Source organism: Daucus carota, chromosome 5 (genome assembly GCF_001625215.2).
Source record: "Daucus carota subsp. sativus chromosome 5, DH1 v3.0, whole genome shotgun sequence".
Taxonomy (NCBI): Eukaryota; Viridiplantae; Streptophyta; class Magnoliopsida; order Apiales; family Apiaceae; genus Daucus; species Daucus carota.
In genome coordinates this window covers 45,749,397-45,766,344 of record NC_030385.2, presented here as the reverse complement: position 1 = coordinate 45,766,344, position 16,948 = coordinate 45,749,397, and the positions used below count along the sequence as shown (strand labels likewise).

Sequence of the window (16,948 nt, the reverse complement as noted above, 5' to 3'; positions counted from 1 at the left end):
TATCGAGTCCCGCGTGTACAACATGCTTAACGGAGGCCTCGCCTTTATGACAGGCGATCTCGGTGACTTGAGCGCTGATCGGTTCACTTCACTTAGTCGTCTTCAGTGTCGAACTGTGCAGGAGGAAAATGCTCTCAGCGACCAACTTTCCGCTTGGCAGGCATGTAAATATTTAGATTTCGTAAACACTTTTCAGTGAAATGACGGATTTCTATTAGTTCCAATCTCATTAATAATAATTGTCCTGCGTGTACAAAAAAATTTCATAGACACGTTAGAAAAACCTTTTTTTTATTATTTATATTTACATATTACTACTCTCGTTCGTTTCAAAATATATGCATCATGTGAGAATAAGTGAGATTCATTAATCTGATTGACGTAAAATTGATAATATATGGTGCAGAATGGTGTGGGCGAATTGTTGCTAATGAAGTACGAGGAAGAGGAATTCGAAGAGAAGATGAGAGATTTGGCTGTGATTGTACAGAAGGCAGATGAGCTGAGGGTGAAGACTTTAAGGGAGGTGGTGCAGCTTCTAACACCACAACAAGCCTCGGAGTTCTTCATTTCGGCGTCTCACTTGTACTTCACTGTTCGTGACTTTGGTTTAAACCATGATCGCCAACACCACGCTAGCTAACTCATGTATCCGTGGTTCGTAATCAAAAGTTTGTTCCGGTGTTAGATCAATGAATTCCGAATCTTGCTAATAGGCTTTTATCTTATCGATACACAAATATGATAATATGTGATTTACTAGAAATAATTAAAAAAAATAGTAATTAAGTGTCATTATTTTGCTAATACGCTTTTATATTATCGATACATAAAAACATGTGATTTGTTAACATAATATAAGAGTAACCTCAAGTGTGATATTATTATTCGATTTGATATATTTTCCAAATGAAACTAATATTAATGTGTCGGTATTAATATTTATAACTTTTTCCCAAAAATTAAGAACATTCAATATTTGGTATATTCTTAAGAAGAAGCGGTCCAAAAAACCAAATTTATGACTTCAATGCCATGAGCTCCCTTCTGAACTTGTTCTGAATCCAGTTTATGTAATTTCACTAAAATATATTTATTTTATTTATGATTAATTTTATTTTATTTATGGTTAATTATATTTTAGGATTTTGAGCCGATATATAAATATCTCCGACATATTATCGGACAATTATCAAATAGTAGAATAAAATTTTGAATATTTTTTGTTAATTCTGATTACTACTATGATTGCTTTCGGCTGGTGCTTGTCGATGCAATAATATTTTTATTGCATCGAGATATATAAACTCCAATAACTTAAAATTTTATATATTGTTTGTTTATGCGCAGGTACACGGTAAATTTAGAATTTTCATGCATATTCATAATATTTGCTATTTTGTTCACGTATATACACGTACTTTTTATAAGTACGAAAATACGGAAGAAAGAAACAAATTGGTGAGGCGAGAGATATATAGATGTATAGCCGACTGATATCTTTTACGTATATACACGTGTGAATATATAAATATTATTAGATTACACGTGTTCATATTTACGTACCACGGTTATTGTTTATATAATATGAATTCGATAATAAAAATAAAAATTGTTATCATCAGCCGAAAAAGATTGTATATCTTACGTAAAAAGTGGAAACGTAAAAACGAGAATAATAATTATTATTAGCCAATCGATGGATTTTGATTACGTATGAATAATATGCCATTCTATTAAACAAAAACACATAATTTCATCAATTTGAAATGTGATCCTAGTCGCACTACAACTAATTGTCCATCTTAATTCAATTATACACGATCAAGTTAAACTTAAATTGTTCTTGTTACAGGTTAGTAACTTAAATCATAGCTATAGGTTGCTCAACTTCATAGTCCTACTAAACTTGTTGTTCCCAAATGATGTCATGCATAACATTAAAACAAAAACCACGAAATGAACGCGAAACTTCCGAGCCATACCAATCTTGTTACAACAATCACTCCATATATAGTAAACCAGGCCCTTTTATTATTCATTCCATCTCACCCCTTCAATGCTAAGAAAACAACCATGGGATTCCAGACGTTTCACGAACGATGGCACCAGCAGCTGGAGCAGCTGGTCCTCAAGCTCAAAGCCGCCCCGAGACCACCGAGCTCCACGGACCAAAACAACCACCTCCTCGAGCTAATCAACAGCTTCCTGGCTCACATCAGTGACTACTACCAGGTTAAATCAGCCGTGGCCCATCAGGATGTCCTGTTCCTCCTGGCTGCGCCCTGGGCCAGCACTTTCGAGCGCTCGCTCCACTGGCTCGCTGGCTGGCGCCCCACCACGGCCTTCCAAGTCGTGCAAACGGAGTCCACCATTTTATTCGAGAACCGAATGCTCGATATCCTCGACGGCAGGAGCCTGACTGGAGATCTCGCGGATTTGAGTCCTGATCAGTTTAAATGCTTGAGTCATCTCCAGTGCGTGACTGCCCAAGAAGAGAACGCGCTTAGTCAACAGCTCTCCGACTGGCAGGCACGCACGCCTCTGTCCCAAATTAAATGTCGTTTTTTTTTTCTCAAATTGACTGAATGCTACGAATAATATTTTTTTTGTTGATCGAACAGGATGCTGCGAGTGACGCTATGCTGCTGAGGTACGAGGACGACATGGGGGAAATGATGCGTGATCTGGGAGCGATAGTGCAGAAGGCGGATGAGCTCCGAGTGAGCACGTTGAGGAAGGTGGTGGAGCTTCTTACACCGCACCAGACGGTGGATTTCTTGCTCTCTGCCGCTAATTTACACTCCCTTGTTCGTGCCCGGGGCCTGAACAACGACCGTCGTAACGACTTAATAAATTAACGAGAACCAGAACCAGCATTTCGAAACAGTCGGGTTTAAAAAATATCTAGAATTTCAGGAAGCAGTATCTATCTATATATTATATGTTTGTACTTCTGTTTGGAACAATAAGCTCCATATAGATGGAAGATGGTCAATCATGAAAGATCGAACTCCATGAATTATATAGCAACTAGCTAATGTAGTGTGTATCAGTCTATCTTCATCGTACACTTTCTGTGTAATGTGATATCTATGTTGAGAATGAGAAAGCTAGTTAATCCTGTCTGTTTTTATCCAATGTTATCTGTATCAAACATGGAATTCTGTTAAATCACTTCTATATTAGATTTAGATATACACTAATTTTCTCTCCTTTGAACAATCCTTAATCCGAATGTCATAATATATATATCTATATATAATATAATAATCAGTCGGAACAGTGAACACATTATAAATTTTTCCTAAATTATATATTATATTAAAAATGATGGGATCCATATATTTATAATGATTATTTAATTAAAATTAATTATTTACTAATCAGAATATTTGAAAGAAAAATTGAAACAAGATTTGATATGTAATATTATCAGACATTATCAAACAGGAGCTCAAGGTCTGTGTATAATAGATTCTGCTCCTTTCCGTGCTTATTCTGAAAATTATGACGACACATACTTTGAAATTGTTTCAATACTTGAAACGTATAGAATGTCTAATGCGGGCCTACTGACACGTGGCATACATGCAAGATGACACGTGTCAAACACAGTAAACAACCAACTTGCGTCATTTATCTAGAAAAACTGAGACAAGCGAGGTTCAATGCCCTTTGAGCTAGCCTAGAGGTTCTTCATACCAAGGTAAGCTTAAACACCAGAACCAGATTCGTGTCACTCAAATCTTGAAACTCATGCATGCAAACTAACACCTGTCACTTTACTTATGTGCTGTCAAGACTAAAATGCGACACGTATAATGTGGGCCCCACCTCCTTGGTCATGCTCAAAACTGGTACTGATACTTGTATCAGCATTGAAGTTACAATTGCTATATATGGTAAACAGGTATGAATGTTGGTTCATCACCTTCTAATATTATATGAATGCATAGAGGCATACAGCTAGCTTTGTGTGGAAATGGCACTGTATCCTGTGCAATTCAGAGAATCAGTGCAGAGACACTGGCTTTTCGAAGCCACTAGAACTTTTCCTCAGAACTTAAAAATTGAGATGGTTAAGATGACGACCAAATATTCATTCAATAATGCTACTCCGTCCTTAACTAATACTGACTTATGGCCTGTGCGTTATAAGGGAGTTTTTAAATTTAATTATTTTTTTAAAACTTCTATAAATTTTTAACATGTAAGAATTGATAATTTTATTAATTATTATTTTAGATTTTTAACTAAATCAAATTTGAATTCAAATTTCTTATTACTTGTGAGGATATGGAATTTATATATTTTAAAATATCAAATATGTGTATAAAATCTAATTAATAATATTTCAGAACAGGGATGAGGGGTGGATACAGCAAATTATGGGAGTGTTAGGTTTTGTGAAAATAAAATTTTATTTTCAAAAACATGTATATACTATAGTAAGTTACTAATTAAACTAGCCTTAAACCCGTGCAAAGCACGGCGACTATATAATTTTAAATTTATTATATATAAGTTAAATTTTAACATCATTTTATTAGTGTCATAACAATAATTAATAAAAATTTTATTAAATTATATTCACTCTTAAAGATTTATCTTTTAAAATATTTTTTATACTATAAATCTTTGGCATAATTAAAGGATAATGATGAAGCAGTGATGTAAGAGCAAAATACCTCTATATGTTATAGAGTTGTATTTACAAAAGGAGAGTTTAATATTAGTTATTTTTATTTATTTAAGTAAGGGTAATTTAGGGATAACCAAAAAAGCATGACTAAACCAAAAATTTGTTCTCAAGTCACTGTTTTCTTGTTTATTTGTCTCAAAAGAAAGGTTTTTATATGATAAATTACATCTTAAAACAAAAATGGGATGGAAGGAAAATTATAGAAATTTATGTTGTTTTTAAGTAATCCCTTATTAAACCATACATCACGATAACTTTTTTGGACTTAATTTGGGCCAGACATATGTGATGGGCTTTGCAGATTTTCTCCTATTGCTTAGAGCCAGCTTTGTACAAATTTGCAGGCCACATACTCAACGAACTGTTGCCCATCAGAACTAATTCGGAGCTAAAAAAATTTATTAAAGAGATTACAGTAAGAAAACGTTTCAGCTTTTCTCTTCTGCAGTTCTGCGTGCTCGTTGTTTTATACTCCTTCCGTTCCAAATTGTATGAGCCAGTTTCCAAATTGTATGAGCCAGTTTGATTTTTAAGAAATGAATGTTTGACTTAATCTTAATCACATAAGAAGAAATGTATTAAATGAGGGTAGTTATGAATATGTGGTTGTAATAATCTTAAAATAGAAGGATTATTCTTTTTGCGACATCCAAAAAATAAAAATGGTTTACATAAAATAAGCCAGAGGGGAGTACTTATTTTCATTATTGGGATGTTTAATCCAATGCTTCACATTTTAAAATTTATTAAATTATTAAATATATTAAAATTTATAATATAAAAATCAACTAATTTCATCATTTTTTATATCATATTTATTTTAAATATCAATCAGTCTCGTAACTATCCTCTTTCCTTACCTTTCATTCCTTACCTTTCAATTTGAATACGACGTACAGCAATTCGATTTACTTTTCTTTGTAATGTAAAAACTACTACATGAGCTAGCTGGACTTCTCTTTCTGATGTCATACACCGTACATAAGTTTTGATTTATTCTTTAATTTTTTTTCATTCTTTTTAAGAACTGAAACCGAGCTAATCATTTCAGCATTGATCAAATTTATCCGCCGAACCGTTCATCTCTTCTGCTGGTGTTAAATACTGCATACGCTAGTTGTTTTCTGTTGCACCAACAGTTAGGTACATTAGTAAACAATCGTAAATCTCAACCAAGAAAAAAAATGACACAATCGTTCCAGCGCTACAGCGAAAAATGGGAGGAGGAGCTGCGGCAGCTGGTGAAAAACCTCAAGAACTCCCGAAAACAAACCGCCACGGCCGAAGAAAACTACACTCGCCTCCTCCGGGTCGTCGAAAAAGTCATCGCTCACTTGACCGAGTATTACCGAGTCAAATCAATTCAAACTCACAAAAACGTTCTCTCAGTGATGCCGCTCCCGAGCTCCACCAGCATAGAACGTTCGTTATATTGGATGAACGGCTGGCGTCCCACGGACGCCGGCCGAATAATTTACGCCGAGGCGATTAGGCTCGAAAACAAGAATGATATTCTCCATAGGTTGTATACTCGGGCTAATCTTGGCAACTTGAGTCCTCTTCAGTTCCGGAGCATCGCCTTTACTCATTGCGAAGCTGATCGCACTCAGGATCGCATCTCTGCCGATCTTTTCACCTGGCAGGCATATTCTTTGTTACAAATTAGTATCGTTTGGATCATGAAATTTCAATATTCTGATTGAAATCTCATGATCCAAACGATTTTAGAACGGCGAGAACAGTTTTTGTTCTCGCGGTTCTAATAGATTCCAACTATACATGTATGTTGTTTGTGGATGTGAATTATAACGTGTGTGATATCTGTGGGTGCAGAAAGATGTGAGCAAGGCGGTGATAAATATGGAAGAGGGAGTAGATTTCGATAACAAGATGCTAGAAAGGCTTGTGGATTTACAACAAAGCGCGGATGAATTGAGGGTGAAGACTATAGAGGGCATGGTGGAGGCTCTAACTCCACCACAAGCTGTGGATTTTTTGCTAATTGTGACTCAGCTGCACCTCGGTCTCCATGTATTTGGCTTGAGCCATGACCTTCACCTTACTAATTGAATTACTGTGCCTTCGGTTATAAAATAATAATCGATTATTTTTTACGCGTAATTTAAGATGTGAAATATATTAATTTTTTGTATATTCTTTTTCTGGAATTTTTTAACAAATACCACTTCTACTGTCATATTTTATTGATTTTATTTTACGAGGTCGGTCGTGGCTCATATGTAGGTTGTATTAATATCTACTGTTTCTGAAACAGATCTGTCGAATGATTAAATGAATTCTGTATCGGATTATTTACCAATTTTGGAGAATGTATTTATCGAAGTATTTATTGAGGTTACGAAAGCTAATCCAGAATACGCGGCAGATTTTTGTGTTGTAATAGCAATAACAAAAACCAATGTTTTTTGTTGACTGTCAGTGCTATGCATGCATAGCGACACGTGTTTCTGGGTTGCCACACTCTGCAGCAAGAATCGACACGTATCATGCGGTGAGATATGATCGAAAATATTCATATTAATTTTGGAGAATATTTTTATCGACTTTTACGGTATATATTTTTTTTCATGGAGCTCGCATGTCCAAAAATCTCCCCTCCTAAGGACTTCAAAAAATTATCAGTATACTGGAGAAACTTTTTTCGGTAGTGACAGGGTGGTATCCGCATCCGTTTAATTTAACAGACCATGGTGATAATATATGAATCTTGGTCACAAATATAGAGAACTCACAAATTTTAGATTGGTGCACAAACCCTTGGCATTCTACCAAATATTTTGATTCATGCATTCGAATTCTGTGTTGTGTTATTTCTCTTAAATCTGCACCTTTTTCAGTTTGTGCTGATTTGTGCTTGTAGACTTGTTAAAATGGTACGTTCTGTATTCAGAAGCGTGTTGTGAATTGCTGGGTAAGAATGCTATGTTGGATGGAAATCACCATCAACTCTGTTTCAGTACCCCATGCAGAGTATGAGTCATTGAGCATCAGATAATTTTGTATCCAATCTAAGCGTGTTTGGTTCTGTATGTGATTCACCAATTCAGCTTATTGTTTTACTCGGATCAACCATTTTATCAGTAATGAAAGCTCGAGATTGTGGTCCACAGAGCCTCTGCATATTGTTCAACTTTGCAAATTGGGAAGAGCAGTTTCTTACAAATTAAATCAGAAAGATTAGAACCGACAAACCAGATCCTAACTAAAATGATAACGAAACTGCTTCTCCAGATCGGAACTAGATGCAATTGTATTTGAACATCCACTTTGAATTTCTGGCTATCATTCATGCTCATGCAGATTCACTTTTGGCAAAAATTGCAACAAGGGTCTATAAATGTTTTTTCTTTGCATGCAGTGGCGGAATCAGGATATTGAGAAACTCCGCTTTAGGTATAAATATTATGACAACCTTAATGATAGAGGATGGGAGGTCGAATGTTATAGGCAAACACTAATACTATGAGCTTAACTCATAGTATGTGCAGGATGATTGGAGGTCTTTTCATGAAATTATATTGTTCGATCACATTAAGATAATATTACACGTACATTACCTTGTCAACTGAACAAAATTCTTAGGAGATGCCTACTTTAAGGGCTTCATGAACTACCTGAGAGATAGTATTTTATAAATCAATTATCCGTGTTTTATCTGTGTTTTAAAATGAAATTATCCGTGTTTACTTGCTAAAAAGGGATTATCATTGCAGAGGATTCATTCTAACCTGATCCCGGATCAATCTGCTTAATATTTCTGTAGATCAAGATGCTCCACTCAGTACTGCTGTACTTTATTCATACTGGAAAGATTAATTATAAATTATAAGATATGCCCGGGATATATTCCTTCACATTCGAAACTTCAAAATCTGAAGTTACATCCCAAACTTTTACCATATCATAATTATTCTCCAGAATCCCACTTAATTTGTGTGAACAGATCAGAATCACTGAAGAAGTAGAGAAGATGGTGGAGAAAACCATCATGCTGCAATTCCTGATACTCTATTGTCAACTCCTATTAAATAGTTAAACGATCACCAGGTTTATAATTTCCACTTGACTGGTAAGATACTTTAAGATCACATCTAGTATCTTATTGGACTCTGCACTATAATATTTACCCACCTTAATTCCATCTCTTTTTCTTTGTTTATTCTTTCTCTGCTACTATTCCTGGATACTGTGAGAAAGTAATAGTTACTAAGATCACTTCTATGGAGCACTAGCTCAAAATATTAATTTGGTTCTTGAGTTCACATTATAATGTCAAAAAGTAAGTTATTAAAAAAAAATTGCATACATCCGCTCATACCCTCGACCTTTGGTTCCCAGAAAAAGAGAGGTATTCATCAGTCCAGAGCCGGATGCTATGGATTATGTATCGTAAACTATACGTATAGTATCTTGGTCTTTAAACATAAATCTCTTTCTCAGATCTTGCTACTCATGTTAGCTTTATCTGAAGTTAACTCAGCAATCATTGTCTATCGAATCTATTTTGCATACATATAAATATAAAACTATGTCTGCATTTCTATGTCAAGATGTAACCATGCATTCTACTTAGGCCAAGTCTCGGCTCAATCAGAAAATCTGACATTTTTATTCTAAGTCCCTTTTGGTTCTTGAACATCAATATCAACTTCATTTGGAGTCCCGGCTAATTCTGAGTAATCAATATTACCAACTATTTTAGCCTCAGATCATTTTTTAACTCTTATTACGCGGCTAATTTAAGCAGATATGGCATGATCAGTGTCGCAGCAGCAATACCCATAACTCTATGAACTTTCTGTTTGCACCAGATACACATCTCTCATTAATCTGCATCTACGTTTGTCTTTGATATTTCAGCTAATTTAGTTGATTGATCAATTATTATGCAATATATACTACACTAGCTAGTCATCAAGATCAATCTTGATTTGTCTTGCTCTTTATATTTGAGGTAAAGTTAATTAACACACAACAAAGTAATTAGTCCTCATATAGAATGACTATATATACATAGAGTGTAGGGGACAAACGGTATCTAGATTGTAATTAGTGTTATGGAAGAATTAGCAACTTAGAATCCTATGTTACTATGTATGTGGGACAGGTAAACCTCATATAATTATTAGCAAGTATAAGCTACATTAATTTTTACTTATGTAAGAATTAAGAGAGAGGATTAACGTCTTTGATCATCTCACTATAGATATATATATATAGTCAGCTGAAATGTATAATAAATTTTATAATGTATATATTTTGAATCAAGAAGGATATGATTAATTAGCTGAAATAATTAAACCAATTAACCAATAAACCTACGGGCTAAGAGCAAGATACATATATGTCTAGTTCTAAATTTGATTCTCCGAATTTTATAACATTATACACACACTTAAATTATATGTTATGGATTTCAATCATAAGGAACAAAACAATATTAAAATGTGTATACAAACATCTTAACCTTTATTAATCTGTGCTTTAAGTATACAAATATAGTGCTTCAATTATTTTAACTAAGAGGAGGATCATATGGATATGAATAAGATGAGCAAGTATAGAACTTTATAGTCGCAAAGTAGCGGTTCAAAATGAGGGTGTGAAGGACCTCCATGAGATTCAAGCTTGCTGAAGTTTTAAGCCTGGAAAAATATTTTCAGCTTCAGAATTAGAAACAATTATATATGTAAATATTGCATGGCCTGGAGTTGTATAAACGAAGAAAGATAAATTTTGATAGAGAATGAAGTCGTATAATATATGTTGGTGTGATTAGCACTAAAGTCTCTATATATATACTTGAGTTTGCTAAATTTAGAACAATTCAGCTGTTAAATTGCTGTTTCCAACTAATTTTTGTATAATTTATTCATCAAAAGCTAGGAATATACGTACATGCAACAGTCTTAAAAAATCTAATAAATTTGATCAGTCAAGACTCTCTTCAATCGAAAAGAGGGTCATACTTGAATTAATAGACATAATAACAAAACTGATCAATTTACGATCAAAACTCTCCTCAATCGAAAAAGATCATACTCGAATTATTTAGGTCTTGGATTTTGAAAATTATATTTTATTTAATCATCTAATTATCTATTCAACTCTTGATTTAGATTGACCGGCTAGTTGATAGGTTTCTATGAATTAAAAACACAAACATTAAAACTAGATATAAAAACAGACTATCCGTTATTCATAAATTATTCAAAATGAATCTTTCAAATCAAATTTATAATATAACCAAAAAGACATACATTTCAGGTTATAAATTTAGTTCTGAATCGTCAATAAATGACAATCACAAAAAAAATCTCTAATAGAATCCCATTCTCCAATATTACGGACACCACACTTGTACATTGCAGGTTATAATTGATTTTATCTATTTCGAAACATCACCACTATAACCTTATCAATTATCATCATAGACCACGGTCGATTTTAACCTTGAACAAATCTGTCGGTCGGTTACTTGTTTAATTTCGGTTTTAATGAGTTGTACTGCATTAGCTAGCGGCGTCCTTGTTCACCATTCTCACTCAGCTAATAGCTAGAATATAATATTTATATATGTGTTGTGTGTGCGAAACATGCCCAAAAGAGGTTGTATATTATCTCTATCTACAAGTATTTTAAACAAGGAGTCGTTGGATGAACTGCATATTTTCCTGAAGAAAACATTATATAAAGCCTATACATGATAACGAGAATAATAAACGGATTCTATATTTAATCAATCGCAATGTGTACAATGCGTATGAGCAAATAGTAATTAGTAGTACTAGCTAGACTTCATATGCACAGTAACACAAATCAAATTTATATAATTATCGGTTCTCTTGAAATCTCGGATGCTAGAAACTTAGGAGAATGATTTAAACCGTTCATATATTATTTTAAAATTTTATATAATTTAATCAACTTGTACGTCCCGGTCTATTACAGACAAAGATTACACAGTACCAACTACCTAGCATAATATTACATGTTGTGGGCAAGTCACTTTAATTTAGTTTCAGACATGTGAAGAATGCAGCTAAAATATCAACAGGTATAATTTTTTCTTTCATCTTGAGATTTATGAAGAGAATTAGTGGATTACACCAACATAGATATTTAAACAAGTATAATTAGCCTATACTGTTCTAAAATAGTGCAGACACAATGTGCTCAAATATGATTCATGTCTATCCATCGTGATAAAAGAAACTCCACATAATTACATAAAATTCAAGTCTTCCATAAATTAGGGTTTTAAAGGTTTTCCCTAGGGTTAACTACTTGTCAGCTGTATAAAAACTGAATTTATCTGTAAAAAAAAAAAAAATTAATTGCAGACTAACATATTGTAATGCATTGTGAGACCAGCTAAGTAGCTAGCTAATCCATTTCTTTAGTAACAGAACTCTGTTAATTATAATTAGCATACATAATTATAGCCTATTAAAGCCACAACACTACGTCTCATCATAATAATTGATTCGAAAGTAAAGTTGCATGTCACAGTATTTATACTATTAGATCAAAGAAAAATAAGAAACGAACTTGCCTTTATTTTCGAACAAGAGTCATCGAAGCACCGATTCAAGATGATGGCAATTGGAAGGTGCTAGAAGCCGTGTCCTCGCTAGCCTTCAAAGGATTCGTAATCCTCTTTTTCTTCTTCTTCTTGTACGGAATTCCCCTAGCCTTAGCTTGCGAATCTCTGACTTCACGCAAGTAGACACGAATCGCGCCACTAGCAAACGGATTTGTTTCTGGAGTCCCCCCGTTCTCCTCATAAGCCGCCCTGAGGCGTCCTATGAGTGCATCAAGACTCCCCCAGGCTTGCCTGAGTGGACAAGTACAAGGACCAGCTGGATCAGGGTGCCCGAAAAACACGCAACCCTGGACATGAACCTTAGTCTTTCCGAACTGGTCGAGGTATCGAAGGAAATCCAACACGTGGCTATAGTTGCACTGTGACATCGCGACAGGATCGGGCCTCTGGTTCTTCAAGTACTGTCCGAAAGTGTTCCAGTCGCGACGCTTTTGTGACTCGTATCGACTTAATTGAGGTGCTGGTCGCTGTTGATTTGATGACGAGCCAGGTTCACCACCTGGCTCTCTTCTCTTGTGATCACTTGACATGATATATAATAATTATAATTAAAATTTCTTAATCACTTCACTTTGTTGGCAAAACAAGCTAGGAAGAAGTAGTGATTAGGATGATTAAGAGAAGATTAATTTAGGAATAATTGAAGAGAGGAGAGAGATGGTGAAAGATGGAAATTAATCAAAGTAATGGGGCTGCTAAATGCTAATTAAGGAGACATGATATGGGACCAATGCTAGTGCTTTTGCTCCTCCTTTTTCTTCCTCCATTGAAATTATTTTTCTACCTTTAATGGCACTATTTTTATTAGGGAAAATGCTTTAATTAGTTTCTATGCATTTATAATTAGGCTACCATCATGAATGCTATCATTATTAAGCAGAGCATAAATTAGCACTATGATTTCACTGAAAGTAAATTATGTGCAACATGGGTTTGGTCCAAGTGTTTGACTAGAGTATGTAATTATAATTATATTTTTAATATTTATAAAATTTTAAATATTATTATAAATTAACTTAATTGTATTTACATTACGAGGATAGCTCGAGTTTGATTCGTCTTTTCTTATAAGAGCGACGATAAGTGGTAAAACAATATTTGTCGGACGAAATATAACATGTGTTTACTTTGATTAGATTAGAATTATATATAGAAGAATTATGTAAATTTAGAAGAAGCAAAATTTTGAATGTTAGATCTGATATGCTACCTGGGCTGTTATCAGGCCCAATATAGCAACGAACAAAGTTGATTGCTAAAAGATTTTGTTTTGGGATGTTCCATTGAAAGCTAAAACCCAAAGACTATTTACTCGTACGGGCCAAGTCTCAAATTTTATCCATGCCTGCAGAAAATATAGATAGAACAAACTTTTGTGAAGCAGTGAGATTCGCATTATATAAATCAACGTGGATCGTACATGTGTGAGGATACCACTTGGTATTGATTTTTGAATAATTTCAGGTGAACGCAACATTGCATGTTAGATTTTGCGGTTTGTGTGGATCTTGTTGGAAAATATGGGTATAAGTCCCATATTGGTAAATAATATTTCGAGCATTATGTGTGAGATATGATGATATCTTCTTAATAATGGAAATTATTTATTTCCAGTGGAATTTGGCTCAAATATTATGGCATAAATTAATTTGATTTTGTTTCAGATTAATTGATATGGTGTATATCTTGGTATATTTAATCTGATTCTGCTTCAGATTATATATGGGATATAATAACTTGCAAATATTTAATTGATTCTGTTTCATATTATTTATGGAATAGTGTGGCGTGCAAGTTTTACACCGATTCCGTAATTAATGATAATTGATTATGGAAAAGAGTAGTGCACAAGTTTCTCTGCACCTATAAATACCCATATAGGTTGGAGAGTTTTTGTATCATCAAACACATCCTCCTCTCTCTCTCAATACCTCAACCTAATTCTCTTTGGTGATAGTCTCTTGCTCGATTCAAGCTCGCCGAAGGTGCCGTTCTTGTTAACGACATCGCAATCCGTTTTATCCTGGGAAGCTTTTGTTCCGCACATACGGTGAGGAGGCGAATACGCTTTAAGGAGACAGTTTCGCACTGGACTCGGATTTTCTTCATATCCTTCTGTTTAATCTGTCTCCTTCATTCTTCTTCTGTTTCGCACACACAAACACATATATTGGTTTTTTGCACAGATTGGCTAACAATCTTAAAGCGTATTATACATCTGTTCTACATCTGTGATTGACTTGGTTTGTTTGCGTGTTGGAAAAACAGACTTAATTGAGAATATTAATGGAGCAATTCCCACGAGCGGTACGGCTGTTGATCCCAACGCACTGGTTAATCCAGATGGGGATCAGACACAGCAGTTGCAGGCTAACCCCAACGCACTGGTTAATCCAGATGAGGGTGTGCCACCTGTTTCTGGGCCTACGCCTGCGGGCTACGGTTCTGGGCCTACGCCTGCGGGCTATGGTTTTGGGCCTACGCCTTCGGGCTATGGTTCTGGGCCTACGCCTCTGGGCTATGGTTCTGCGGGACAGATGACCTTTGGTCAGTTCAGTGTTCCACTCAATCCGGCAGGACATGTTACTCCGCCGATTGTGACTGCTGTGCATACAGCGCCTGTTGCGCCAGTTGCGCCCTTTGCGCCAGCTATGCCTCATGTGCCTACTGCTCACGCTGAAAGGCCGGAAAAGTTCAACGGAACGAACTTCAAACAGTGGCAGCAGAAGATGTTGTTCTACCTGACCACGCTGAATTTATCTCGCTATCTAAGGGAAGAGACACCTATGCTCACTGCTGAGAGCGATACGCAGGCGGTGTTTGCTGTTGATGCATGGAAGCACTCCGACTATATCTGTCGGAACTATGTGCTTAATGGTTTGACTGGCCCGCTGTATGATGTATACAGTTCGAAGGTAACATCTAAGGACTTATGGGAATCACTTGACCGTAAGTATAAAACCGAAGATGCCGGTGCCAAGAAGTGGATTGTTGGACGCTTTCTTGACTACAAGATGGTGGATTCCAAGACTGTTGACAGTCAGGTGCAAGAATTGCAGCTGATTATTCATGAGATGCATGCCGAGCGGATGGGTCTCACGGAATCTTTCCAAGTTGCCGCTGTGATAGAAAAGCTGCCTCCTGGTTGGAAAGATTTCCAGAACTACCTTAAGCATAAGCGAAAGGAGATGAATATGGAGGATCTGATTGTTAGACTTCGCATTGAAGAAAATAACAGGGGATCCGGAAAGAAGCCTATTGCCGGTGAAAAGGCAAATATGGTGGAGCATGCACAAAGCTTCAAGTCCAAGAAGACCAGTTCCGGGAAAGGGGATAAACTGGCACCTAAAGGAGGAGTTTCGAAGCCTTCGAAGTTCCAAGGAAAGTGCTTCAACTGTGATAAAGTTGGTCATAGGTCTGCTGACTGCAGGAAGCCTAAGAAGAACAACAAGAAGAAGGAAGCAAATATGGTGGACAGTATCTCAAAGGACATGTCTGACATAGACCTCTGTGCTACGGTCTCTGAGGTGAACCTGGTTGGATCTAATCCGCGAGAATGGTGGATTGACACAGGAGCATCTAGGCATATTTGCTCCGACAAGGCGACTTTCTCTAGCCTTGTAGCTTCTGATGCTGGTGAGAAGCTCTACATGGGAAACTCTGCGACTTCTACCATTGAAGGGGAAGGCACGGTGATTCTGAAGATGACCTCTGGGAAGAATCTGACTTTGAAGAATGTACTTTATGTGCCTGATATTCGCAAGAACCTTGTGTCTGGTTCTTTGTTGAGTAAACATGGCTTTCGCATTGTAATAGAGTCAGATAAAGTTGTTTTGTCTAAGAGTGGTATGTTTGTAGGCAAGGGCTATGCTAGTGATGGGCTGTTTAAGCTCAATGTAATGTCCGTTAAGGACAATAATGAAATGAAGAATTCTTCTGCTTACTTGCTTGAGTCTCCTAATTTATGGCATGCTAGATTAGGACATGTGAATTATGACACTTTACGAAGATTAAGTGCAAAAGAATACATACCAAAATTGACTATCGATTCAAAACACAAGTGTGAAACTTGTGTTGAGGCAAAATTAACGAGATCATCTTTTAAGCGTGTGGAAAGAAACACCAAGGTGCTAGACCTAATACATAGCGATATATGTGATTTAAAATTCGCTCCAACAAGAAGAGGAAACAAGTATTTTATTACATTCATAGATGATTGTACAAAATACTGCTATGTATATTTGCTGAAAAGCAAAGATGAAGCTATAGATAAATTTAAAATCTATAAGGAAGAAGTCGAGAGACAACAGACTGAGAAAATCAAAAGGATTCGTAGCGATCGTGGAGGTGAATATGTTGAACCTTTTGGGGAATTCTGTTCACAACATGGTATTATTCATGAGGTCACTGCACCATACTCCCCTCAGTCAAATGGAGTGGCTGAGAGGAAGAATCGCACTCTCAAGGAGATGATGAATGCGATGTTGCTGAGCTCTGGACTTCCGCAATCAATGTGGGGGGAAGCCATCTTAAGCGCAAATAATATTTTAAATATTACGATGCGCAAGAATAAGGATGTGAGTCCTTATGAAATGTGGGAGAAAAAGAAACCGAGT

The 16,948-nt window shown here is 35.8% G+C and overlaps 3 protein-coding genes across 3 annotated transcripts; 2 read left to right on the top strand and 1 right to left on the bottom strand.

Moving 5' to 3' along the window:
• The first annotated feature begins 1,987 nt into the window (after positions 1-1,987).
• LOC108222498 (protein DELAY OF GERMINATION 1) lies at positions 1,988-3,124 on the top strand. Its single transcript, XM_017396420.2, has 2 exons — positions 1,988-2,532; positions 2,625-3,124. The coding sequence occupies exons 1-2, from the start codon at positions 2,077-2,079 to the stop codon at positions 2,859-2,861; spliced, it is 693 nt and encodes a 230-aa protein (XP_017251909.1). The 5' UTR covers positions 1,988-2,076; the 3' UTR covers positions 2,862-3,124.
• Positions 3,125-5,889: 2,765 nt separating this feature from the next.
• On the top strand, positions 5,890-6,775 carry LOC108221851 (protein DELAY OF GERMINATION 1). Its single transcript, XM_017395705.1, has 2 exons — positions 5,890-6,348; positions 6,539-6,775. Exons 1-2 carry the CDS (start codon positions 5,890-5,892, stop codon positions 6,773-6,775), a joined length of 696 nt encoding a protein of 231 aa, XP_017251194.1.
• Positions 6,776-10,121: 3,346 nt separating this feature from the next.
• Positions 10,122-13,077, bottom strand: LOC108220415 (protein LIGHT-DEPENDENT SHORT HYPOCOTYLS 10). The gene is made up of 2 exons (XM_017394175.2): positions 12,282-13,077; positions 10,122-10,371 (listed from the first exon to the last, which is right to left on the bottom strand). The coding sequence occupies exon 1, from the start codon at positions 12,860-12,862 to the stop codon at positions 12,317-12,319; it is 546 nt and encodes a 181-aa protein (XP_017249664.1). The 5' UTR covers positions 12,863-13,077; the 3' UTR covers positions 10,122-10,371; positions 12,282-12,316.
• Positions 13,078-16,948: the final 3,871 nt, after the last annotated feature.